The sequence below is a fragment of the Dipodomys spectabilis genome, unplaced genomic scaffold, assembly GCF_019054845.1.
Source record: "Dipodomys spectabilis isolate Male_0828 unplaced genomic scaffold, ASM1905484v1 ptg000517l, whole genome shotgun sequence".
In the NCBI taxonomy this organism is placed as follows: Eukaryota; Metazoa; Chordata; class Mammalia; order Rodentia; family Heteromyidae; genus Dipodomys; species Dipodomys spectabilis.
In genome coordinates this window covers 1,015,814-1,037,913 of record NW_024871194.1, presented here as the reverse complement: position 1 = coordinate 1,037,913, position 22,100 = coordinate 1,015,814, and the positions used below count along the sequence as shown (strand labels likewise).

At 42.9% G+C, this 22,100-nt stretch overlaps 1 protein-coding gene across 1 annotated transcript in view; it reads right to left on the bottom strand.

The window, feature by feature from the left end:
- Crebrf (CREB3 regulatory factor) overlaps positions 1-22,100 on the bottom strand; it is a 62,883-nt gene that overhangs the window by 7,986 nt on the left and 32,797 nt on the right. Inside the window, exons 2-8 of the mRNA XM_042670074.1 lie at positions 17,940-18,113; positions 14,587-14,712; positions 11,876-12,962; positions 4,203-4,397; positions 3,185-3,374; positions 1,546-1,619; positions 417-539 (exon numbers count right to left, since the gene is read on the bottom strand). Of these exons, the coding sequence (XP_042526008.1) occupies positions 417-539; positions 1,546-1,619; positions 3,185-3,374; positions 4,203-4,397; positions 11,876-12,962; positions 14,587-14,712; positions 17,940-17,948 (1,804 nt within the window). The 5' untranslated portion in view covers positions 17,949-18,113. The remainder of the gene's footprint in view (positions 1-416; positions 540-1,545; positions 1,620-3,184; positions 3,375-4,202; positions 4,398-11,875; positions 12,963-14,586; positions 14,713-17,939; positions 18,114-22,100) is intronic.

Sequence of the window (22,100 nt, the reverse complement as noted above, 5' to 3'; positions counted from 1 at the left end):
TAGTTCTGGCTTTTTTGCTGGTTAACTGGTTATGATAAAGCTCGTGGATTTCGCTGCTTGGAATTGACTTCGAGATCCTTGGACCTGAGTCTCCTAACTGGAGGAGATGACAGGTGAGAGCCACTGGCTCCTAACTAAAAACAACTCGTTGTTGTTGGTTGTGGGGCTTAAACTCAGGGCCTGGATGCTCTCCCTGAGCTCTTTTGGTTCACTGGAGTAAGAGTCTCACAGACTTTCCTGCCTGGGCTAGCACTGAACTGTAATCCTCAGATCTCAGCCTCCTTGAGTAGCTAGAATAACAGATGTGAGTCACCAACGCCTGGCTTACAAGAATTTCTAATATCCCTTGAAATCATACATCTCATACTACACTAAGTTCCTAAGTGTTAGGTTGTAGATCTATCTTGTATTCTTACCAAGAGTATCTTTAATGAGAATTTCAAGCTTTTGCCCCATGTTGGGTCCTCTCTCCTCTCTTGGATTCTGTACCCGGTTTACAATCTCTTGCTTGATGGAGTTGATTACAAACAATAAATTATCTGCAAGACAGAATAAAAACGCTTGGAACATGTCCTTTAACACAGAAGCATTTGTTTAATAACCTCAGATATTCAATTAAAAACAGGAGGGCAACTGGGGGTTGAGCATGAGGATGAGACCCCCCCAAGATCAAACCCCAGTACGGACACAATAGCAAAACAAAACAGAACAAAACTAGAAGGGCTTGTAGCACAGCTCAGTCATGGAGCACTTTTCTGATATGCATAGGTCCTGGACTGGATCTCCAGCTCTGGTTTAAAGAAGTAAAAATAAAAGGAAAAACAAGGACTGGGAATGTGGCTCAGTGGTAGAGTGCTTGTCTAGCAGGCATGAAGCCCTGGGTTTGATTCTTCAGTACCACATACACAGAAAAGCTGGAACTGGTGCTGTGGCTCAAGTGGTAGAGTGCTAGCCTTGAGCAAAAGAAGCTCAGGGACAGTGCCCAGGCCCTGAGTTCAAGCCTCAGGACAGGCAAAAATAAATAAATAAATAAAAGGAAAAAAATAAAAGCAACTAAACAAAAATCAGGGTATTATTCTATTCCAAAGTAGGGGACCTAGAAAGAGACTTAAGAAGTCTGGGTTTTAACACATACAAAAGCATTAAAAAAAAAAAAAGCATTCCAATGAGCAATCCAATTTCAAAGCACACATCTACACTATTCTTATAAAGCTTAAAATACGATCCAAGGAACTAAAATTTTAAGGTGTTTCTATGGGAAATATGAAACCAGTCAATCAACTGGCTGATATAGCATACAATCAGGAAGGGGAAGAAAGGCCCAGGGTCTCCAGTTGGCTGTATTGAGATCTCTACTGTGGAGGTCAACTTCCAACACTCATGCCAGGAGACAAGGATTCATGAACATGGGCACATGGAGTGGGGTACTGGGAGGGTGAACCCCAATAAGGCTGGGCCAGAATGAAAAGGAACAAAGCCAAACAAAAAGCGCAGGAACAGTGGAAATAGGAAGTTAAAGACACTCTTCAATGTTTAGAGGTTTACCATATTCAGTGTTGAGGCCCCATAATTTCACTTTATTAGCTTCATACTGGGCTTTTTTCTTTAACCGACAAGCTCTGTGAAAGGAAGGAACTATTAGTTCACTGTTCTGGTAAGAGAGCATTCAAAATAGACTCCTTTGCTATAAGACATTTTCTTTTCCTTTCTCCTTTTGGGCTAGTCCTGGGGTTTGAACTCAGGGTCTAGGTGCTATCCCTGAGCTTTTGTACTCAAGATTAGAACTTTACCACTTGAACCAGAGTTCCACTTCTGGATTTTTGGTGGTTGGTTGGAGATAAAGAATCTCATGGACTTTCCTGCCCAGGCTAGCTTTGAACCACAATCCTCAGATCTGAACCTCCTGAGTAGCTAGGATTACAGGCGTGAGTCACCAGAGCCTGGGCTTGCTTTCATAATTTTTAAGGTAATGAAAAAATGCTCAATGATTATGTTGGTAAGTTATATGAGGGACTATTTGTCACAATGATGTAACAGTGTACATTAAAAGGGGTGAATTAATTTTTTTATTATCTTTAAGTAGTTATACAAAGAAGTTCCCATTCTACAAAACAGTACATGAATACAAAGTGTCTGACAACATTGTCACCCATCGCTCCTCACCCAGCCCTTCTCTCACTTTTCTTTTCTTTTCTTTTTTTTTTTTTGAGATTATAAAAATTTCACAGTATTGTGGAATAGTGATACTTAGTTAAAGTCACAAACACATTTTAGCCTTCACAAGGCAAATTGTCATTATCATGGTCTATAAAGTTTGTGAATTCTATGAGCTTTGACAATATAATTATTTCTTCCACATCAGGTGATATTTACGTCTTTTTTCCTTTTGCTTAGTATAAGCTGTTCCCTCTTTCCCTCTCATTCCTCCCTTCCCATCTCTGTCTTTGGGTTGCTTAATTTTCATCTATGTTAAAAGGGGTGAATTTTAAGCTAGGAAAATTTAAGCTAGAAAAGTTGGTGGGTGAGTAATACCAGTAACCCTAGCTACTCAGGAGACTAAGATCTGGGGATTATGGTTCAAAGCCAGGAAAGTCTGTGGGACCAATGAATCAGCAAAAAGCCTAAGTGGAGTTGTGACTCAAGTGACAGAGCACTAGCCTTGAGCAAAAAAGCAGAGACACGGACAATGCCCAGGCCCTAAGTTCAAGCTCCAAGATCCCCTCCCCCCGAAGAGTTAATTTCATCCTAAGTAACCTGTACCTCAAAACACTTGACTAAGAAAGCAGATAAAACAGAAGCTGTAAAAATTTCCTTTTCTATCATAATAGAACACATTTAAGTACCTGAACCTTTCTCCTTTTAAAACTTTTTCCAGGCAGGGCATGGTGGCACACACTTGTAATTCCGGAGCTCAGAAGCAGGAGAATTCAAGAGATTTTGAATCCTAGACTATACACAGTGAAACCTTGCCTAAAATGAAACCAACTGAATTTTTTTTTTTTAAAGAAAGCAGAAATGCTGTCTTTTACTTTCAAAGGAAAAGAATCTCACAGTAGGATTTAAGAAAGAAAAAAGTTACTTCTCAGTTCATGGCTGAAGGTGACCTCTTCTATAAAAACTCAAAAGAGTTGAACTTCACATCGCAGACGTTTTTTCCACATGAGTGAACATGATTAGCATTTACCTGGAAGCCAGCTTATTTTTCTCCTTCCTTGACCTTGGCCGGGCTGTTAGGGGAAGTTCACTGACAGGAGTCAGGTCGCTAATCACCTTGTTCAGCTTCCGTAATTCATTGCCAATCTGGAGCAGTTTTTTAGGATTTGGAGTTAGGTCTTCCACGTCAGTCCTCCGTGACTTCTTTACTGCATATTTTCCTACAAAGAGTTGAAAAGCTGCAGTCATCTTAGTGATCAAGAGATACATTTTCAGGCTGGGAATGTGGCTGAGTGGTAGAGTGCGTGCCTACCGTGCCATGAAGCCCTGGGTTCGATTCCTCAGCACCACATACACAGAAAAAACCAAAAAGGGTTCTGTGGTTCTGTGGCTCAAGTGGTAGAGCACTAGCCTTGAGCAAAAGATGCTCAGGGACAGTGCCCAGGAACTCAGAGTTCAAGCCCCAGGACTAATATACACACAAAAAAGAATAGTCATGGTAATACAGTTCTACATTTCCCTTTTTCAGTTGTATCCAAGAACACTGAGTAAGCATTAGAATTCAGTATCTCAGCCGGGCACCGGTGACTCAGGCCTGTAATCCCAGCTACTCAGGAGGCTAAGATCTGAGGATCATGGTTCGAAGCCAGCCTGGGCAGAAAAGCCTGTAAGACTCTTATTTCTAATTAATCACAGTAAAAGCCAGAAGTGGTACTGTGGCTCAAAGTGGTAAAGTGCTAGCCTTGAGCAAAAGGAGCTCAGGGACAGTGCCCAGGCCCAGAGTTCAAGACCCAGGATTGGCAAAAACAAAAACAAAAAACCTCAATATCTCTATTTAAAGGGACACTAGCCCTGGGGTGGTGACATGTGGCTGAAATCCCAGTGCTCTCCAAGATGGAATCAGGAAGTGTGCCAATATCAGGCCAGCCTAGACTATCTAGAAAGCTCAAGGCTAGCCTGAGCAACCAGTAAGACTCTGTCTAAAACAAAACAAATCCCCCCCTCCCCCAATGAAATGATTAAGTATTTGACTCCCATCCCCCGCTTACCATGATGTGAGCCGTTTTTCTGATACATATTGCTTGGCAGTGTATCTCGGTTCCACTCCGAGGGTCTCAGAATCCTCTCTTGCTGGGACGGCGTAAGCTGTTCACTATATTCCCAGAAGTATCTTCTTTTCCCTCTCTTCCGGGAGGAGGTGGAAGTCATCTCCTTCAGGTCTTCTACTGAGTCATTTTCGTAGCCTTTAAAAAAAAAAAAAAGGCACCCCAGTTTGGTAAAGCTCCAGAAATTTCAATAGGGCAATCAGGACAAACCAAAAGTTCCTTCTATTTGTAGCTTGAGACATTTTCCTTTCACCACTGGCATGTCAAAGAGAAATAAATGAGGAGGTGTACAGGTAACAACATGGAAATCTCCCATTCATAAAATATTCAGATTAATAAACACATATAACTATAGTGTTAATCTCACTTTGAGGAGTCCCTTTTGTTTTTAGAAGTTAGAAGGTAATGTTGTTTCCTTCTTTGTATCTTCACATGGGATAGAAAGAACTACTCACTATAAGTTATAGGGACATCAAAAACACCTTTAGATACTGGTACTTAAACATGACTTTCTGTTTCTTTTTTGTTGGTCATGGGGCTTGAACTCGAGCCTGGGCACTGTCCCTCAGCTCTTCAGCTCAAGGCAAGTGCTCTACCACTTGAGCCACAGTGCCACTTCCGGTTTTCTAGTGGTTCATTGGAGATAAGAGTCTCATGGAGTTTCCTGTCCTGGCTTTGAATTGCGATTCTCAGATCTCAGCTAGGATTACAGTTGTGAGCCACCGGCATATGGCTAAACATGACTTTTAAAATTTTATTGTTTTCTTTTTTTGCCTGTCTTGGAGCTTGAAGGCCTAGGACTTTCAGCAATGTACAGAAAGCCAGTAAGGAAATAACAATATTAAAGACAAAATGGACCTAACAGACATCTACAGAGCATTCCATCCTAGTAGAATTCCCATTATGTTCAAACATAAACAGAATACTCTCCAAGATAGACCGCGAGGTAGGCTATAATACTAACAAATTTAAGAAGACTGTAATACCAACTTTTTGTGTGTGTGTGCTGTTCACAGAGGCTTGAATTAAGGTCCTGGGTGCTGAGCTTGTTGGCTCAAGGCTACTACTCTACCACTTGAGCCACAACTCCACTTACGGCTTTTTGGTAGTTAACTGGAGAGAAGAGTGGTTTGGACTTTCCTGCTTGGGCTGGTTTTCAATCGATATCCTCAGATCTCAGCCTACTGAGTAGCTAAGGTTACAGGCATGAGCTACTGGCACCTAAGTCATTCCAAATATTTTCAACATTTTTGGCTTCATATATCACTCACAAGAAACAAATTGGAAATACTAGTAAGTATGTAGAAAATTAACCTCATGAACCAATGAGTCAAAGAAGAAAAATAAAAAGGAACAATATGCCAGGCACTGGTGGTTTATGCCTGTCATCCTAGCTACTCAGGAGGCTGAGATCTGAGGATTGTGGTTTGAAGCCAGCCCAGGAAGAAAAGTTGGTGAGACACTTATTTCCAATTAACTACCAGGAAACTGGAAGCAGAATTGGACCTTAAGTGATAAAGTGCTAGCCTTGAGCAAAAGAGCTCAGGGACAACACCCAGGCCTTGAGTTCAAGCCCCACAACCAGCAACAACAACAACAAAATCTTAAGACATGAAAATGGAAATGCAACATTAAAACTTAAGATACTGCAAAAGCAGTTTCAGTAAGAATTTTCTAGTGAAAAATGCCTACATTAAGAAAAAACGTTTTGGGCTGGGAAGGTGGCTCAGTGGTAGAGCGCTTGCCTGGCATGCATGAGGCCCTGGGTTCGAGTCCTCAGCACCACAGCCAGACCAGACAGCAAAGTCCGGAAGACTCGTCTCCCAATTAACCACCAGAAAACTGGAAGTGGTGCTGTGGCTCAAGCGGTAGAACACTTGCCTTGAGCTGAAGAGCTCAGGGACAGCACCCAGGACCAGAGTTCAAGCCCCACGACCAACCCAAAAAACCCCCAAACCAAAAAACAAAATTCTAGTGACACTTTTTCATAGAAACAGGAAAAAAAAAAATCCAAACATTCATATGGACTCAAAAGATCACCAACAGCCAAAGCTATCTTGAATAAGAAAAATAAAAAAAGCTGAAACCAGCTAGGTGCCAGTGGCTCATTCCTATAATCCTTGTTACTTGAGAATGTAGAGATCTGAGGATCCTGGTTCAAAGCCAGCCCAGACAAGAAAGTCTATGAGACTCATACCCAATTAGTCACCCAAAAAACCCCAGCTGGAGTTGTGGTTCAAGTGGTAGAGTGCCAGCCTTGAGTGAAAAAGGTATGAGGAGTTCTATGCCCAGAGTTCTAGTCTCACTACTGGCGCGTGCGTGTGCGCGCGCGTGCGCACACACACACACACACACACACACACACACACAAGTTGTAAACATCATAGTGCATGATTTCAAAATACTACACAGCTCTACCCACAAAATATTGGCATAAAACACAGACTGGCATAAAAACACACATACAAACAGAACAGAATACAACCTAGACTTAACACATACATTTATATTCCACTGATCTTCCACAAAGGTGTCAGAAAGGCAGTTTGTCCAATAAATGGTGATGGGAAAAAAATTGAATGTCCTTACGCAGAAGAACAAAAGTAGATTCTTATCCAATACTGTATAAAAAAAATACAGTCAAAATAGATTAAAACCTACCACAGTAACACATGGGCAAAGAAACATACGGGAAAGCCTTCTTGACATTGGTCAGGGCAGTGAGTTTCTAGATGACTATAGAAGCACAGGACACAAAAGGACAAACAGATATGGGATTACATGAAATTAAAAAGCTTCCCGAATTGGGGCTGGAGGAGTAGCTCTTTTGGGAGCTCACCATCTAGTAAGGAAAAGCATCAGGTCCTGAGGTCTAGTCCTGGACCCCCCCAAAAAACTTCCACATGACAAAGAACAAAAAGCAGAATCAAGAGAATGAAGAGACAGATGATAAAATTAAAGAAAATGTATGCAAATAATGTAAGGAGCAGGGGAATCTGGTCCAAGTTCATTATATACATGCACAGAAATACTACATCGCTGTAATCTTACACTCTAAGATTAACGTACTCTAATAATACATTTTTTTAATTACTGTAGTGTGTCTCAAGTAGTTCAGTGTTTGCCTAGTAAACATGAGGTCCTGAGTTCAAAGTACAGCCAAAAAAACCAAAAACCAGGAGAAATAAATTTAAAAAAAACGAAAAAATAGTAAAGCAAAACCTTAATAGATATCTGTCACAAGCCATACAGTGTCCAACAACTATATTGAAATATTCTCAACACCACTAATCCACAAGGATATACAAACACAATCCACAATGAAAAAACACCTTTACACCTGTTGGAATGGCTATTACGCGCCAGAACAAAGGTCACGGATGGGGAGACAAGGAACTCCTGTACACTGCGCGGCACGACTGTGAATTGTTACAACCACTATGGAAAGCAGTATGGAAGTAACTCAAGAATTTAAAAAGCAAGCTAGGCATAGGAGGGCACATCTGAAATCCAAGCCATGGGTAGACGAGAGACAGGAGGATTTGATTCAGGGCCAGCCAGGGATGAGACTAGTTCAAAGTCAGTCTGAGGTACATACTGGTTTAAAACCAAGGATGGAGTGAGGAAGAATATAGCTCAGTAGCAGAGGGCTTGACTAGCCATGTCTAAGGCTGTAGGCTCAATACCCAGCACCACACACCCACACCCACCCACACCCACCAATTAAAAACAGAGTTCCATCTGATCCAGCAGTCCTGCTTCTGGGAATATAGATATAGACCGGGAAATGAAGTCTACCTCTTGAATTTGTCTGAGCACTCATGTTCACCACGATACTCTTTCCAACATCCAACATCCAGAGTATACAAATGACTTCATTGGCCATTAGGGGCTGTACAGATGAAGGTAATTCAAAGGTACACACAGGAATTATTATCAGCCTTTAAAAAGGTGAACGTTTTGGATTCCAGGAAATGGAAACAAGAGGTTTTTTTTCTTTGGTTGCTGATTTTATTTTCTTTCTGTCTTGTTTGTTCATTTATCTGTCTTTGGGAGAGTAGAGGGAGCCCAGAAATAGGGACACATGCAGCTGCGGCCCTCACTAAGCACTATGTGGAAAATGATGTATACAACTTGTGTGTGAGGACGGGAGGAAAACACTGGGGAAGAGCCAGGGAAGGGGTGACACTGTCAGAAAAGGAATGTACTCATGATCTGACTTTTGTAACTGCAACCCCTCTGTGTCATCAACCTTATAATAATTAAAATAAAACACTCAAACGTTACCTATACAAAAAAGAAAAAAGAAAACAAGAGTTAACATCTGCAAGAACATGATGACCCTGTAGGTGACTCGAAGTGAAATGTGGCAGGCAAAGAGAGGAAAGTACTGCCAAATCTCACTTACATGTGGAATCTAAGGACTTCAAACTCGCAGGAGCAAAATGGTAGGTGCCAGGGACTGGGAAATGGGGAAATGCTGATCAGAGCAGTTTCAGTTTTGTAGAAGAAATTCTGGATATCTAATGAGAGCATGGTTACCACGGCTAATAATAGTGTAATATGTAAGAGAATAGATCTTAAGTATTCGTCCTGACCAAAAAGAAAAACAAGGGCTTGGCGTTTGGTGGCTCACACCTGTAATCCTAGCTACTCTGGAGGCTGAGACCTGAGGATCACAGCTCAAACCCAGCCTGGCAAGAAAGCCTGTGGAGACTCTTATCTCCAATTGACTACAAACAAACAAGTAGAATTCAAATGGAAGAGCTCCAGGCTTGAGCACAAAAGCTCAGGGACAGAGCCCAGGCCCTGAGTTCAAGGGCCAGGATCAGCACCAAAGGAAAAAAAAAAAAGGGTGTGTGGGGGGGAAGGGAAAGAGGGAGGGAAAAGTAAGAGAATAAAAGGGTGAATCTGATCAAAGTAAACTATATATATATATATATATATGTATATATATATATATACACATACACAAATATATATATGGAAATACCATAAAAAGAGAAAAAGTGATGTGTTAACTCCCTTGACTATGATAACCATGGGCTGGGAAGGTGGCTCAGTGGTAGAGTGCTTGCCTTGCATGCATGAGGCCCTGGGTTCGATTCCTCAGCACCACATAAGCAAAAAGAAAAAAAAAGCCTGAAGTGGCGCTGTGGCTCAAGTGGTAGAGTGCTGGCCTTGAGCTGAGGGACAGCGCCCAGGCCCAGAGGTCAGGCCCCACGTCCAGACCCCCCCCCCCCCCAAAAAAAAAAGACTATGATAACCATAATGCATGCAAATAGCAAAGTATCATGTTTATGTTAAACATACACATTTTTTATTTGCCCACTATAATTCAATAAAGTTGGGAGCAGAAAGCCAAAGAGAAGCCAAACTATAGCCAGTGCAAAGGTAAAACTTGTCTGTCGTGTCCCAGACACGTTGGCCTCCTGACTCTCATGCCTATATTGCCCATTTCCTTAGTCATTACCAAGCACTGTGTTTATTCATCCATATCCTCCTACCTCAATCCTCAATAGGCAACTAATGCTACTCGTCTGAACATAGATCTAGGCTTTGTGGACAGCATCACAATTCTCCCATGGAAGACACTGGTCCTTCAAACATGTAATGAAGATTTTTATTAATATGGCCTAAGAAAAACACTCTCCTGGTAAGTAGAAAATACAATTATTTTACCTAGTGGACAGAGCGCTCCAATGTAAACCAAAGAAAAAGGAGAATTCTTTTCCTTCACATTCAGTTTAAAGTACCTTTTACTTACTTAAAACTATCCCAACCAACTTGTTCGTGTTACATATATGAGAGTCTAAGTATCCGTGACAAAAATTCAACCAAAAGGAATAATAGTGCTTCATTGGCTGAAAGGTAGTTGCTGTGCTTTAAGAATTAAACTAACAAGAAATTAAATATCTATGTTTATATGTTTATACTGCCTAGAATTCCAGCAAGCATCATTATAACAAAAGGGCTTTCTGGTAATTTTATTTTTTAGTAGTTTAAGCTTTATGCAGAATTACTATTACTACCTTTGAAGCAAGGGCCTTTTGTTAGTATGTGAAAATCTTGTGTGTGTGTGTGTTTTACCAGTTCTGGAGCTTGAACTCAGGGTCTGGGCATAGCCACTGAACTTCTGTGCTCAAGCTTAGAGCTCTACTATTTGAGCCACAACTTCACTTCTGGCTTTTTGGTGGCTAAATGGAGATTAGAGTCTCACAGAACTTCCTGCCTGGGCTGGCTTTGAACCAAGATCCTCAGATCTCAGCCTCCTGAGTAGCTAAGTTTACAGGTATGAGCTCCTGGCCCCCAGCTTCTTTGTGTGGTTTGGAAACACTATTTTCATTTTTAAAAAGTCGCATAAGCCAACATGAACAACAGACCAAGAATGTCAATGCTAAGACAAGCAGTTCCTCGCAGCCTTTCCTTCTCCCTTTTCTACAGTCCCTCATACTCAGACTTGAATTCAGTCATGTGCTTGGCAGGCACTTTACCATGTTAGTCATACCCCTATCACTTTTTGCTCTATTTATCTTTTAAACAGAGTCTCATATAGATGCCTAAGAGGACCTGGACTGCGATCCTCCTATCTCTGACTTTTTTTTTGGTGGGTTCTGGGGCTTGAACTCAAAGCCAGACACTGTCTCCAAGGCTTTGTGCTCAAAGTTTGTGCTCTAAACACTTGAGCCACAGCTCCACTTCTGGCTTTTTAGTGATTAACTGGAAATAAAGAGTCTCAGGGTCTTTCCTGCCTGGGCTGGCTTTGAACCTTGATCCTCAGATCTCAGCTTCCTGAGTAGCTAGGATTACAGGAGTGAGCCACCGGCGCCCAGCTACCTAAGCTCTTGAATAGCTAGGATGATAAGAATGGCTATAACATGTGTTTTCTAAATTGAGAAAATAACTGTGGAAGTGAAGATACAGCAGACACAAAGAAAAAGGCTTGCCTTTGTATCATTAAGTTGGCTTTGTTGGATATGGGCATGAGTAAAATAAACCATCATCATCTGGTCTACCTTTCTAGGTATCCCTAACCATCCCAATTATAATAGAAATGGCAGAAATATCTATTTAGATATATGGTTTTTTGTTTGTTTGTTTTTGGTTGGTTGTGGGGCTTAAGCTCAGGGCCTATGCACTGTTCCTGAACTTTAGTGCTCAAGGCTAGTGCTCTTCCACTTTGAACCACAGGGCCACTTTTGGTTTTCTGGCGGTTCACTGGAGATGAGTCTTACAGACTTTCCAACCTGGGCTGGCTTCGAACCATGATTCTCAAATCTGAGCCTTCTAAGTATAGCAAGGATTACAGGTGTGTGCCACCGGCACCAGGCAGGAATGTATTTTAAACCCATAGACTCTTGGTATCTTTGTATAACTACTAAGAGGCTGACCAATGAAGGGCACTTAATAGAAGATAAATAGGAACATGCCCTCAAAGAATCTGTGTGTGCACTACTCTGTGAGCACAAGTGATCACTGCTACAAAGCCCAGTGAAGATACCAAGTCACCAACTGAAAGAAAACCAACCTAACACGAAACCACCATCCACACAAAACTTCCCCTTTCAAAAACCAGTGAAAGGGCCAGCTTGGTAAACCTCGCCGAGCTCCAATACCTGGTTCGGAGAATGTGTCGCTAATATCATCATCTTTGTCATCTTCGTAGTCCTCCTCCTCCTCCTCCTCCTCTTCATTTTCAGACAGTTCGTGCTCGCTTCCGAAGCCTTCATCGTGGTCCTCGTCATCAACATCGTCGTCGTCATCGTCGTCGTCTTCGGGACTGCATTTGGCTGGCTGGTCCCCCAAGTTGTCAGAGACGAACAGTGAGTAGTTGTGCTCTTCTTTCTTCTGGGATGAATCGGAAACCAAAGTGCTGGCAGAAAGGCTGCTACCCTCTCCTGTGGCAGCAGCCCCAGGCCCTTCTTGGGGTAAGGGACTGAGTAATAGTTCCTGGGTTTCTTTGAAAGGCAGAGTGGGCGTGGCGTGGCCCTGGAGAGGCTCCACCCCTTTCTTCTCTGGTCTCCTGGCCACTACCCCACAGTAGCAGGTGCTCTCCTTGGCCGCGTCTGGGGGGGTATGGCTCAGCACGGGCCGGCTGTGCTGTACGGCGTGGATTTTGACTTTTGCCTTTTTTACATAGTCTTTACATTCAACGTGAAAGTTCACCTTTTCATGGTGATAGAGGTGAGTCTTCACCATGATTTGTGTGCTGGAAGTAGGCTTGCTTGCTTTTTGGACACAGTCTGACAGAGGGGCCTCGGTCTGGAGAGTCTTTGAGGAACACACAGGGGCTGCGGCTCTGCTGCTCATCTTTTTGCCGGGGAAAGAAGAGGGCAGGGGGTTTTGTTTGACACTGAAGAGCGAATCAGGATAATAAAGGGAATCGGAGACGGACTGCGAGTCCTCGCTGTTCAGCTGGGCCAAGGTTGGAGTTTTACTGATGACCTCTTCATCTTGGTAAGGGCTGGAAAAGTCATCGAGACCCAAATAATCGACTTCTTTTGTCCCCCAGATGTCACAGCTGGTGAGCTTGGTGTATTTTGTCAAGTCCTCACAGTACGTATCCCATTGCTCCCAATTGGAAGTTAAAGTCCCCTCATTTTCCAGGACATCGGTGAAAGACTCCAGATTCTCAATGTCTTTGCAGTCCTCTAGAGAAAGGAAGTTGTCTCGAGGATTCTGTTGGTAGTTCATTTCTCTGTCCTAGGGTTGGTTAAAAAAGAAAGAAAGAAAGAAAGAAAGAAAGAAAGAAAGAAAGAAAGAAAATCATACACCATGTTTTAGGAAGAAGAAAAATTCTCACCCCACCGTGCTCAAGGGCGAAGATTAAGTTGATACACATCAGTACTCTACGTTTCTCTGCTCTGCTTTAAGATAAGGGTACACTGACTGACAAGACACGTTCCCCATTCTATCTATGTCAACATTTTGTTGGCAAAGAAAAAGAAGAACTGGGGGCTGGGAATGTGGCTTACTGTAAGAGCGTGTGCCTAGTATGCATGAAGCCTTGGGTTCAATTCCTCATTACCATATACACAGAAAAATCCAGAAATAATGCTGTGGGGCTCAAGAGGTACAGTGCTAACCTTGAGCAAAAAGAAGCTTAGGGACAGTGTCCAGGCCTTGAGTTCAAGCCCTAGGACTGACAGGAAAAAAAAAAAAAAAAGAAGAAGAAAAAGAAAAAGAAGAACTGTATTTCTCAAGAGGCTTTGAAATGTTATAAGCCCGTCTCTGGAGCCTTACCATGAACACACTAACTGAAATGAATTTACTTCTCCTGGTCTATCTGAGGAAGATTTAAGGACTTCTTCAGAAATAAGCTTCAATTAAGAAGCAAATAGTGAAGACCTTACCTTCACTTCTTAAATAGGAAGTTAAAGAGGCAAAGAGAAAGCCGGAATTCAGCCACAGCATGATAAAAATCTTTATGGTAGATTTAAAACAATTCTTGGGCATGGGAAGTATGAACTGCAGAGATGAGATCTTAAAATGTCAGCAACATTGTGGCCACAGTAAAAAATAACGCTTAGCCTCAATAAGCCGACATGAAAGACCATCTACCATCTATTTCATAGAAGACTGTATAAATATATCATCCCATTTAAAAGCATATTGAACTAGGCTCCAGTGGCTCTTGCCTGTAATTCTAGTCAGTCAAGAGATCTGAGGATCACAGTTCAAAGTCAGCCTGAGCAGAAAAGTCCATGAGACTCTTATTTCCCATTAATTACCAAAAAGCCAGAAGTAGGGTGGTGGCTCAGTTGGTAGATTGTTATCCTGGATCAAAAAAGCTCAGGGACAGAGCCCAGATGCAGAGTTCAAGCCTCAGAACTGACCAAAAACAAAAATCATTTCATAGTCTTCTCATAAAAAAGTGGACTAGAGCTGGGTGCTGGTGGCTCATGCTCATAATCCTTGCTACTCAGGAGGCTGAGATTTGAAGATTGTAGTTCTAAGCCAGCTCAGGCAGAAAAGTCCGTGAGATTCTTTTATCTAATTAACAACCAGAAGTAGAGCTCTGGCTCAAAGTGGTAGAGCACTAACCTTGAGCAAAAGAAGCACAGGGACATCATCCAGGCCCTCAGTTCAAGCCCCATGACTGACAAAAAAAATACATAAATAACATAAAAACTGGACTTGAAGATACTAAAGGAGCCTTTCCATATACTTTTCAGTGGGTTCATATATCTTTCTACCTGCCAAAAGACTCAAACCCAGCCCCAATCACATCCTTTTTTTGCAGACATTTTACAGATTAAACTAAACCCCATTTTACAGATTAAACTAAACCCTCAGTTAAGGCTGAAATGAAAAAAATATTGCTTACCAGTTCATACATGAAATCTGGATCGGAACTATTTGCCAAGAGATCTGTGCTCATCAGAGTCTGCTCCGAAAAGGTGTGGCTTCGAAAGGCATCCCCGAAAGGCGGATCCATTCCGCTTACACTAGGCTACAACAGTGATAGTCACTTTACAAAGTCAAAGAGTACTTCAAAACCTACATATTACATATGAGCCCTAACCTTTCTTGTTCATTAGTAATGACTCAGTAGTAAATTGCTCATTTATTTCCAGAAAATAATTATTTCTCTGCTTTGTAGTACATTTAAGAGCTCCAACTAGCAGTTAACATAGCAGTATAGGATGTTTTTAAAACAAGGAAAGAGGCAGGTGCTGCTGGCTCACATTTATAATCCCAGCTACTCAGAAGGTAGAAATTTGGAGATTGAAGTTCAATGCCAGACTGAGCAGATAAATCTGAGAGACTCTTCTTCAGTTGACCTGTGAAAAGCCAAAACTCTAGTGTTAAGTGTGGCAGCTGAAAGCTAAGAAGCCTTCAGCCCTGAGTTCACACCCCTAATACTGGCACAAAATGTAAGAGGAGCAACTGTTTGTCTGTCTCTGGTTTTTGTCTAATGTGGGGCTTGAACTCTGGGCCTGGGCGCTGTCCCTGAGCTCTTCAGCTCAAGGTGAGCGCTCTACCACTTGAACCACAGTGCCACTTTGAGTTTTCTGGTGGTTTAGTAGAGATAAAAGTCTCATGGCCTTTCCTTGACTGGGCTGGCTTTGAACCATGATCCTTAAATCTCCTGAGTACCTAGGATTACAGGTGTGAGCCACTCACTGGTACCTGGCTAAGAGTAGCAACAGTTACTAACTTAAATTTAAAGTTTATTTAGCCACTTACAGGCAATGTATACCATCTAAAGAGTACTTGAAATCCTTTCTTTTTTGTGCCAGTCTGGAGGCTTGAACTCAGGACATGGGCACTCCCCCTGAGCAATTTTGTTCAAACCTAGCACTCTACCACTTGAGCCCTGGCGCCATTTCTGGTTTTCTTTTTTTTTTTTTTGGGGGTCCGGTCGTGGGGCCTGAACTGTGGGCCTGGGTGCTGTCCCTCAGCTCTTCAGCTCAAGGCGAGCGCTCTACCACTTGAGCCACAGCGCCACTTCTGGCTTTTTTCTTTTTGCTGATGTGCTGAGGAATCGAACCCAGGGCCTTGAGCATGCAAGGCAAGCGCTCTACCACTAAGCCACCTTCCCAGCCCCTCATTTCTGGTTTTCTGGTGGTTTACTGGTTGTAAGAGACTCACAAACTTTCCTGCTTGAACTGGCTCTGAACCGTGATCCTCAGATCTCAGTCTCCTGAGGAGGAGGATTATTGTTGTGAGGCACTGGCGCCTGACCTCCTCGATTCTTTAATAAATGGTCTCTGTTCTAATCGCCACTTAATGTAGAGACTGCTCTGCTATTATTCCTGTGGTGTGTAGAGGTAGCGAGGTGAGTCTCACTCTGTAATCCCCAAGTAGTCCAATGTCTTCTTTCCCAGAACCAAAGACAATGTAGACATCTTTTAGTCTAAATAACAGGATCAACAAAAGAGCCTCCAAAATCTACACATGACTAGAAATGTGGTATGACTTGTGACCTCCGTCCTGCTCTTTGAAAGAGTACAGTCCATTCTGTGACAAGGCAGCGGAGACGAATGCACCCCCCCCCCATCCCTTTCTCTTGCTTTCCCTCGGTCCCCTTGGTACATTTCACCATCTGTCCAAACCACTTCAGAGACAGGGTTCAGACCTCTGAAGTGGCTCGAATAACACAAAGGCCTTCACTCTGAACGCTCTGATGAGAAGAGCAAATGAAACATGTTCTTTGCTTTTATGTTCTTCTTTTGTAAGCTGCTGCAGAAAAGCGGGAAAGGCTGTCAGCTTCTCTGTTTATCCTTGGTGCAGATGTGCCTCTATCTACCACGCACACACTTCCCATACCCTCTTTCATCATGCATGCCCCAGATGTTTCTTTTCTCTCTTTTATTTTCCTCAGACCCACAGAACCTTTTTTCCCTAGAAAAGTGCAGCTTGAGAAGGTAAGTTTGAGAGCCCCCAATTTAAATATTCAATAAACGGCAAATGCAATGTTCTTTGGGCTAGATCTGTAAAAGGGGCTAGGGCAGTCCATTTGGCACAGAGACCGGAGTGGAAGTAGCTTCTGGTCTTTTTAGGATTGGCTAAGCCCACTTCTTTCCCTCTGCCTTTTTCCTCCCTGACTCACAGGAGACAGTCTCAGTGAGCTCACAGTATTTCTGTATGGCCCACATAAAGCTGCCTACGAGTCCCTGCTTGCTCCAACACTGAAACAAATGCTAAGCATAGAGGAGGGAGGGAGGGACACTGGACAGGAGAATGGGAACCAACAAGGCTTCATTGATTGGGTGGACAACTGCCTGGAAGCAACATGGACCTGTTCAAAGCAGTTGCTGTAAGAATCATTCTTCTAGAACTGTCGGAAATGGAAGCAGGATGTCACAGAGGATGGAAGGGAACTCTGGTGGCAGATCCATTTTCAGAGTTGTCAGATGAGATCCTGTAAAGCTAGCAAATCTCTCAACCTCCTCACCTACTTATCCACCCGGTTCCCTGGGTCAACCTCACTGAAAATGCTTCAAACCTGTAGCAAAGGAGGAAAGAGAGGGCAGTGGAAGATAGGATATGTACTCCAAACTAGGCGAGATCAGAAGTAAGTTGACTTTAAACAGTAGTATGTCAGCTGAGTGCCTGTAATTCTAGCTACTCAGGAGGCTGAGATCTGAAGATCATGGTTCGATGCCAGCCCAGGCAGGAAAGTCCATAAGACTATTTATTTTGCCAGTCCTGGGGCTTAAACTCGGGGCCTGGGCACTGTCCCTGGGCTTCTTTTGCTCTAGGCTAGCATTCTACTACTCAAGTCACAGCACTACTTCCGACTTTTTCTGTGTATGTTGTACTGAGGAATGAAACCCAGGGCTTTATGCATGCTAGGCAAGCACTCTACCACTAAGCTACATTCCCAGCCCTCCATAAGACTCTTATCTCCATTAACCACCAAAAGACAGAATGGAGACTTATGGCTCAAGTGGCAGAGTGCTAGCCTTGAGCAAAAAAAAAAAAAAAAGGCTCAGGGACAGTGCTCAGGCCTAAGTTCAAGTCCTAGGACTGGTACACACACACACACACACCCACACACCCACACCCACACACACAGTAGCATGTCCAATCACAGACACACACACACACACACACACACACACAGAGGTTGCGTGTCCAATTTGTTAAGATTCAGAAAACATACAAAGCCAACAGCATTTGTTTTCCCAAGGGGAAACAGAAATCGCTGTCCAACTCCTCGTATTTATTTACCTGAGGCATTTCCAAGCCCAGATCCTTTGAGTCCAACTCCAAACGTCTTCTTTTTCTTGTCTGAAAATCCTTTTCCAGCTTTACCTTTAATCCCAAGATCAAAGGTGATTTTTACAATCTTGAGTGCTGTCAACTGCTTGAATCACTGCTTTCTTAGAAAATACTTCTGTGACTCTGTCAAACACAAAATAACTTCACTGAGTGCTGCTGAAAATAAGCGGAGCTTTCAAAAACATTAGCAAAGGAAACTGTACAATTGAAAGGAGTAAGGCTTATGGTTACATTTTTGTTGTTGTTGTTGATGGTCCTGAGGCTTAAACTCTGGGCCTGGGCACTGTCCCTGAGCTCTGCAGCTCAAGGTGAGCACTCCACCACTTGAGCCACAGCACCACTTCCTGTCTTCTGGTGGTTCCTTGGAGATCAGAGTCTCATGGACATTCCTGCCTGGGCTGGCTTTGAACTGTGATTCTCAGATCTCAGCCTCTTGAGTAGCTAGGATGACAGGATGAGCCACCAGTACCCAGCTCTATGGTTACGTTTTCAAGAATTTAGTTATGCCTTAGCAGCTACTATTCTAAAGTTCACCATTTTATTCTCTCGGTTTGTTTCTAAAATAGGATCAATTTCACAAATAATCAGTTTACAGTAGGGAGGACATTTAGTTCAGAGTGCTGGCACCTTCCAGTACTCTGGAGGCTTAGACAGGGGGACTGAGATTTGAGACCAACCTGAGCATAAGTTCCAGATCAGCCTAGATATATTGATTAAAAACAAGCTAACAAATAAACAACCAATGATAACATTTACAAAAATAAGTCACTTGGAAGCTGGGTGTAGTGACACACACCTGTGGGTCCCATCACTTATGAGATGGAGGTAGGACTGGGTAAGGCTCATCTAGGAAAAAAAGAAAGACTTTATCTCTGAAAACAAAAACTGCTGGGTGCCAGTGGCTCACATGTGTAATCCTAGCTACTCAGGAGGCTGAGATCTGAAGATCACAGTTCAAAGTGAGCCCAGGCAGGAAAGTCCATGAGACTCCATGAGACTCCAATAAACTACTCAGAAAAATCCAGAAGTAGAGCTATGGCTCAAGTGGTAGAGTGCTATTCCTTGAGCAAAAGAAGCTCAGGGACAGTGGCCAAGTCCTGAGTTCAAATAAAAAAAAAGAAACCTAGGGGGGGAAAAAATCAACATACCCTTGATCTTTTCTGTGATCTGAAAGATATATTAATCTGAAAGTAAAATTCTCATTCACTTTATGCTCTTAATGAGGAAAAGTATCTCAACACTTTATTGTATAATTACTATGAAATTAATAAATTTTTTGCAGTGCTGAGGATTGAACCCAAAGCACTCTGCACAAACTAGACCAGTGCTTTACTACTAAGCTACGTCTACAGGCTTATTCTACATTGTATGTGTGTGTATATGTGTGTGTGTGTCTGTATGTATATGCATGCACACACATGCATGCCGGTCTTGAGCCTTGAACTCAGGGCCTGGGTGCTGTCTCTGAGCTTTTGTGCTCAAAGCTAGTGCTCTACCACATAGCCACAGCTCCACGTCTGACTTTTTGGTAGTTTATTAGAGGTAAGAGTCTGCAGCCCAGGATGGCTTTGAATCATGATCCTCAGATCTAAGCCTTCTAAGAAGGTAGGATGACAGATGTAAGCCACTGGCGCCTAGCCCTAATCTGCATTCTGTATCTCCCCAACTCTAGCAGGACAGTAATGAATACTTAATAGCTGGCGATGGAATTTAACATGTCCACTACAGTAAGTACAATCACACTTGAAGTAGTATATATCAACATTATTCTTTGACTTACAAGCCAAGAATCGGTACTCAAGAAAGAACTATTTCAGCAGTTTTGTTTTTTTTTTTAAATCAGGCTGTTGTTCAGGGGGGCATATGAAGAAGATACTGCGGCACAGTAGCTTTAAGAGCAGAGCGAAACGAATGACTGCAAATCCTCAGGCTCTGATGAAAATTTAAATGGCAACTTTTCTTTTTCCTGTTTAACTAGGAAGAACTAAACAGTTATACTCACTTCCTCCTCCTCTCCTCAGTTGTGATTCTCAAAATGTGATCTCAGGACCATCAATAACAAAATTGAAATATGGGGCTTGAACTCAGGGCCTGGGCTCAGTCCTTGAGCTTTTGTGCTCAAGGTTAACTCTCTACTACTTTGAGCCACAGCTCCACTTCTGGTTTTCCTAGTGGTTAACTGGAGTCTCACGGACTTTCCTGCCTGGACTGGCTGTGAACTGCGATCCGATCTCAGCCTCCTGAGTAAGATTATAGGCGTGAACTACTGGCACCCATCCCTGAAGAACCAATCTGTATTTCTCAGATCTTTGCCGGACTCCCCTCTTTGGCAGACTATCAGTTCCACACATTCTAGGCCAGATTAGGGAACACTGTAAAGTACCCAGCACGGTCCTAAGACAGAGTTAACTATGATTTTCCATTTAGTCAATCTATGTGGACTAAACCCTACTTGTGTCACGGGGAAGTTCATGTGCAGGTTGACCTCATGCTCTGGTCCAATTTGTGGTATGCACACAGTCCGAAATACTTTCACTGGGTCAGTCATCTTTTCCAGACTTAGTACTTAGTCCCGATCCCAGGCACACACACAAGAAAATGCACGAGTATAGCCCGGGTCGGTCTGTAATCTGGATGTGGAAGCAAAGTCTGGTGTCTTCTGAAACCTGAAGTTTTATCCTTACTGACAACAGAGTTGGAAACACGGGAAGAGATGGAGTCCTATTCAATGTACATTTCCTGGTATCTACTTAAGACGCTGTGGACAGTCTGGTTTAGAAGGGTTAACCTAAAAAGAGTTAATGTCACTCACAACTCTCATACTTTACACAACACTGGGTCAGAATCTTTCTAAGCCTCGTTTTTCTTTCATCTCTGGGAGGAGGTGACACACTGTTAGCTGGTTGTGCTGGCACATGCCTGTGATCCCAGCTGCCCAGGTAGGAGGCTGAGGAAGGAAGATCAAGAATTCGAGGCCAGTTTGGAAAACAAAGCAAGAACTTGTCTCAAAAAAAAAAAAGAAAAAAGACACTGGTAGATCACAGCTATAATCCTAGCTTCTCAGGAGTAAGATCATAGTTCAGATACAGCCTAAGCAGACAAGTCTAACAGAGTCATCTCCAATTAACCACCAAAAAGCCAGAACTGGAGGCATGGATCAAGTGGTGGGTGGCAGCTATAAACAAGAGCTAAGCAAAGCCGGGTGCTGGTGGCTCACGTCTGTAATCCTAGCTACTCAGGAGGCTGAGATCTGAGGATCGAGGTTCAAAGCCAGCCCAGGCAGGAAAGACCGTGAGACTCCTATCTCCAATAAACCACTAGAAAACCTGAAGTGGCGCTGTAGTTCAAGCGGTAGAGCGCTCACCTTGAGCTGAAGGACAGGGTCCAGGCCCAGAGTTCAAGCCCCACAACCGACCAAAAAAAAAAAAAAAGAAGAACTAAGCAAGAGCCAGGTGCCTGTGGCTCAAACCTGTAATCCTAGCTACTCAGGAGGAGGCTGAGATGTGAGGACTGCAGTTCAAAGCCAGCCTGGGCAGGAAAGTCTATGAAACTCTTATCACCAATAAACCACCAGAAAACCGGAAGTGGCGCTGTAGCTCAAGTGGTAGAGCGCTAGCCTTGAGCTAAAGAGCTGAGGGACAGCACTCAGACCCAGAGTTCAAACCCCACGACCGCCCCCCCCAAAAAAAAAGAGCCAAGCAAGAGACAGAGGTCCTAAATTCAAGCCCTAGCATGGGCATCCCATACAAAACTCACATAGAGAGGAAGGACGGGAGGATGCAGTTATAGTATTCAGAGTATATATATGAAAATAAAACTAGGAAAACTGAGGGGATGGCTAAGGTTAGGAAGAGAGAGGGGAATTGTGAAAGAGATGACATCCATCAAGATACATTGCTATTATAAACTGACATGCTGAATTCTAACTCCTTTGTGGAACCACTTAAGATAATAAAATTCAAATTAAAAATAACCATAAATTAAAAAAAATCTTATTTCTTTTAGGGCTGGAGATGTGGCTCATGTGGTAGAGTGCTTATCTAGAAAGTGTGGGGCCCTGAGTTCAAACACCACAACTGCTAAAAACAAAGACCCCCGCCCCCCCAAAAG